Source organism: Macrobrachium rosenbergii, chromosome 12 (assembly GCF_040412425.1).
Source record: "Macrobrachium rosenbergii isolate ZJJX-2024 chromosome 12, ASM4041242v1, whole genome shotgun sequence".
Lineage (NCBI taxonomy): Eukaryota > Metazoa > Arthropoda > Malacostraca > Decapoda > Palaemonidae > Macrobrachium > Macrobrachium rosenbergii.
In genome coordinates this window covers 37,432,461-37,437,242 of record NC_089752.1, presented here as the reverse complement: position 1 = coordinate 37,437,242, position 4,782 = coordinate 37,432,461, and the positions used below count along the sequence as shown (strand labels likewise).

The 4,782-nt window shown below is 34.6% G+C and overlaps 1 protein-coding gene across 1 annotated transcript; it reads left to right on the top strand.

Moving 5' to 3' along the window:
- Nucleotides 1-227: 227 nt before the first annotated feature.
- LOC136843994 (piggyBac transposable element-derived protein 3-like) lies at nucleotides 228-941 on the top strand. The gene has a single exon (XM_067113010.1). It carries the CDS (start codon nucleotides 228-230, stop codon nucleotides 939-941), a length of 714 nt encoding a protein of 237 aa, XP_066969111.1.
- Nucleotides 942-4,782: the final 3,841 nt, after the last annotated feature.

The window sequence follows — 4,782 nt, the reverse complement described above, 5'->3', positions numbered from 1 at the left end:
TTTTTGTCTGTTTTTCGAATCTCTGTTGTGACCACAAGCAGTGAGAGAATATCCATTCATGGTAAGCATTATTTTATGATTACCGAAAAACTTTCTTTAAAAAAATAACAATATTGCTAAAAAGTTGTGATGAAGTGAAACAGAGAGGACAAACATTCCAGGACAATTTGAAGAAAATGAAAGAAGACTTGGATCACCTAACACCTCTGGAATTATTTGAAACAATAATGTCCCCAGATATTTATGACCACATTGTGAAGGAAACTGTTCGTTATGCCACGGCCAGCAGAAACAAACTGGATTTTGTGTTCAATGTAGATGAATTGAAATCTCTGATAGGAATTCTTCTTTTGTCAAGTTACCACAAATTACCATCGGTGAGGCATTATTGGGCAAAAGATGAAGACTTGGTTGTCTCTATTGTAAAAAAAGCAATGTCTCGGAAAAAATTTCAAGGTTTGAAGAGTGTTGTGCATTTCTGTGATAATGCAGATGCAGAAAATAACAAAGGGGATAAAGGATTCAAAGTAAGAAGCCTGATTTCGAAGCTTCGGAAATCATTTATTCAACATGGATTATCTGAGGAATGCATTAGTGTTGACGAAATGAGGGTAAAATATTATGGGCATAATTCCCTGAAGCAGTTTATCCAGGTGAAACCTATTAGGTTTGGATATAAACTTTGGGCGCTTTGTGGGACCTCAGGCTACTGTTATAATTTTGATCTTTACTGTGGTACGAATCCTCAACTAGATAAGAATGATGAAATAGCATTGGGTTCAAAAGTTGTCCTGAAGATGCTTGAAGCTGTAGCAGATCCGGAATCTCATACTGTTTTTTTCGATAATTATTTTACTGGTTATGAATTATTTAGTTCACCTACGAAATATTGGTTTTCAAGAGTCAGGAACACTAAGAAAAATCGTTTGAGTGTACATTGAAATCAACAAATGATATGGAAAAAGAAACAAGAGGCTCATATGACTACGAGTTTGACACAATGAAGAAATTACAGATGGTAAAATGGCTAGATAACAAATGTGTAACTGTTGGTACTAATTACGACAATGTAGAACCCTTGCAAAGGTCAGTGTTGGATTAAGACATCAAGTCAAAGGCGTTCCTCAACCAAGTACAATTTTCAACTATAATAAATGTATGAATTGGTGTAGATCACCATGATGATTGGTTATTGAGAAATATTCTGTTTCTATTCGAGGAAAAATGGTATTGGCCTTTATTCATTAGAACGTAGATAGATAGCAGTTGTGAACTCATGGATCATTTATAAATTGCTGCACCAAGGACATGGTTTCACACATCTGAGTCTAATAGATTTCAAAAGGGCAATTTCTGTAGCTTATCTGAAGTTGGCTTGCATGGAAGGCTCAGTAGGAGGACCCTGTGGTACCTTACACTCACGCACAAATTTTGCTGATGTTCGTTATGATGGTAAAGATGTTTTGAAAAGCGCAACAATCAGCAGAAGGTGTATAGACAAACCATGTACAGCAAAACCAAGAACCTTTTGCTCTAAATGCAATGTGACTCTTTGTATTGAATGTTTCAGCTCTTATCATAAAAGAAAATGAGATTGTCAGGTATAACAATAAAAGAAAGTACATTTAGTTTATGAAATTAATTTTTTTTTCAGCTAGAGCTTAGGTGGGAATTCATAATATTTAAGTAAGAATGACAATATGGAACTGTTTATCTTTATCTGAAAGATAATACTTTGCCAACAAATATAAACTAAAACCTATTGTCCCAGTGTACTTTCATTTGAGGACAGCTTGAAAACATGATTTATACGCACAAATGCAGCGTCCTCATTTGAATAGCTTACTCAGCTACCATAGAAATAGATTTTTCTTTCTACTTATGTTTTCTTGACCCTTAAAATATATATTATTTATAAAAAATTAAATTAAAAATACAAAGTTGGGATTTAATGGGTTAATAAAGTAAAATTCATGTTACCTTACACAAACTTGTGAAAACCTCTGTAAAATCACTTGCTGCAGCTGTGTTACGACAAAACACACTTTTTTACCAGGCGCCGTTACAAACTAAATAGCTTTACTAAATTCAGATCTCAAAAGTTAATGCTAATATATGACCACAAAACACTACGTTAAAAGTAATCTCTTTCTAAGAATGAGAGAGAGAGAGAGAGAGAGAGGGAACCAAATCAACTGGTCTCACAAATCAGAATCAAACAAATTTTAAAATTCCACGAACACATGAAACAATTACATGATGTCATTAAAGCATTTCGGGTGCGAGATACAAAAGTTCTAGGAAGAGGTGACGTCATTAAAGCATTTTATTGCGAGATGCAATGGAAGCTTCTAGAGGAAAATGACGTCATCCCAGCATAACGTTTTGAATGCAATCTTACAAAAGATGGCGTAATTGATCAAGACATATTTTTCTCTCAAAGTGGCGTACGTGACTCGAACAACGCATGTAACAACATGAAATTACTCGTCTTGAGCTCATATGGGACAAATCGGCATTTGTTATCCCAACCTGTCATCACGACCCAAAACAAAGCGCTCTCTCTTATCTCAACTGATGACAATTGAAATGAAACAAGTCTTTGCTGGACACACACGTGTTCATATGAAATGCGCTTTTATCAAGAGAATATTACATTAGATTCTAAACTACATTACTATTAAAATTGTATTATCAATTCTAAATTACGCTATCAAGTTATTTAATCATTAGTTCTTTTGAGATCTGATGCCAAACTAAATATGACACTTCAACAATCATTATCATTACACATAACACATGAAAAAAGTAAATATGTAAAACTTATAGGAGGATATACGTATTACAAGGCAACATCATGAAATTCCTCCCCCCAGATTTCTTATTCCGGGTTTGAATCCAACGATTCACAACGGGATAAATAATCTGCTATGACAGTATCTTTTCTGAAATATGTTTAAATTTTGCATTATATGATTGTAGGCACAAAGACCACCTGGTCAGTCTCATATTATCATTTTCATCTTATTGATGAATGAGATTGAGTTGTGATCTGACAACACTAAAATTTCTTCGTTCCTAAGGTCGGTTCATACACTTCAAACTTTTTCAATACTGTGATTAATGCTAATGTTTCTTTTTCGATTGTTAGTAAGTTTTCTGGTGCTTTTCAACTTTGAAGACATGAAACATACTAGATGGGAAAGATTCTGTTGTCATCTTCTTGAGTAGAGCAGCTCCAATTCCACCTAGTCAGCAATAACCATGCCTAAACTTTTTATTTGTGAGCTGTGCTGGTCTGAAGTTAATATGGCTTTAACCTTCCCAAATGATTCTTGACATTCTGGGTCAAACAAACTTTCTTTTAGGACTGGTTAAGTCCAGTTAAGGAGCTACTACGACTAGAAATTTGGATAGAATCGGCGATAAAATCAGCCATGCTCAAAAATCTTTGTAGCTGTTTCCTTGTAGCAGGAGGTAGCCTTCACGGATGCCTTCTACACATTAGCATCAATAGGAGCCAGAAGGCCTTTTCCAACTTCAAATCCTAGATACTGTACAGTTGCCTTTCCAAATTCAAGTTTTGTAGTCCTGCTTCCTGAAGTTTCTTGAACACTTTCCTTAATATCTTCAGATGTTCTTCCCATGTATTAGAATAAATCACAATGTCATCAAGGTATACACCCAATCCTTCTATTGATCCTAGTAGTTGATCCATCACTCGCTGGAATGTTGCAGGTGCATTCATCAGACCAAAAGGCAAAACAGTGTATTGATACAGTCAAAAAAGGAGTAATGAAAGCGGCGCTGTAGCATTCTCATCTAAGAGATTTGATAATATCCTTTCAACAAGTCTATCTTGAAACAAATTTAGCTTGCACAATATTATCAAGTAATTGATTAATAAAATAAAGGATAGTGTCAATATACTGATGGAATTCAGTTTCCTATAATCAGTACACACATCTAAACGAGCCATCTGTTTTTCTTCACTAACACAGGAGAACTAAATGAATGAACTGGGTTCTGCTAATCTATGCTGCAACAAATATTCTTCTTTCTTCAAAACATCTCGATGAAAAGGTATTAAGCAATAAGCTCTCATTTTAAAAGGTTTCCATCTTCTCTGATCTTTATCTCATGCTTTGTCAGATTGATGCCTTCAGTACATCTGCAAAATTTCAGAGTTTGAATCACTTCACTTAATCCACTACTTTGCTCAACACTCAGATGTTTTAGTTTATCTTACAAAATTTCTAATACTGAAGAATTGTTCATCTTGTTTTCAGCTCCCAATTCGTAGCCATCATCGTCCTCTGTAGATGAAGTTGTCTGTGTTATTGACACTGTTTCAGTTTTAGTCTCTGAGTAAGGTTTCAAAGATTCACATGTATCTTCCTCTGTCGTTTTCTTCTTCCTGGTGTTTCAATCCATAAGTTCGATCATAACTTCTCTATTATCCTATAAGGACGAAACTTATTGAGTGAGGAAATCTTTCACTGGTAAGAACAGCTAGAACTTGCGATTAATGCTAAAATTTCTTAACTTAGTTTAGCATCATATTTTCTTTATTTTCTCTTGACTTATTTTAAAATTTTCACAAAGAGAATTTTCTAATTTCCTCTTAGTCTTTTTCCTCAGTTCTTCACATATTCTCCTTGGATTTCCTCTTGATTTTCTTCCCAATTCTCTGCAAGAATCTTCAATGGACCTCTAATGTCTCGACCAAAAATCATTTCATTTGGTGAACATCCCATGCTTTCTTGATAAGCATTCCTAACT

What these genes read in the sequence shown, in the direction of transcription:
- LOC136843994 (XM_067113010.1), top strand. Translation starts at nt 228, where the DNA reads ATGTCCCCAGATATTTATGACCACATTGTGAAGGAAACTGTTCGTTAT.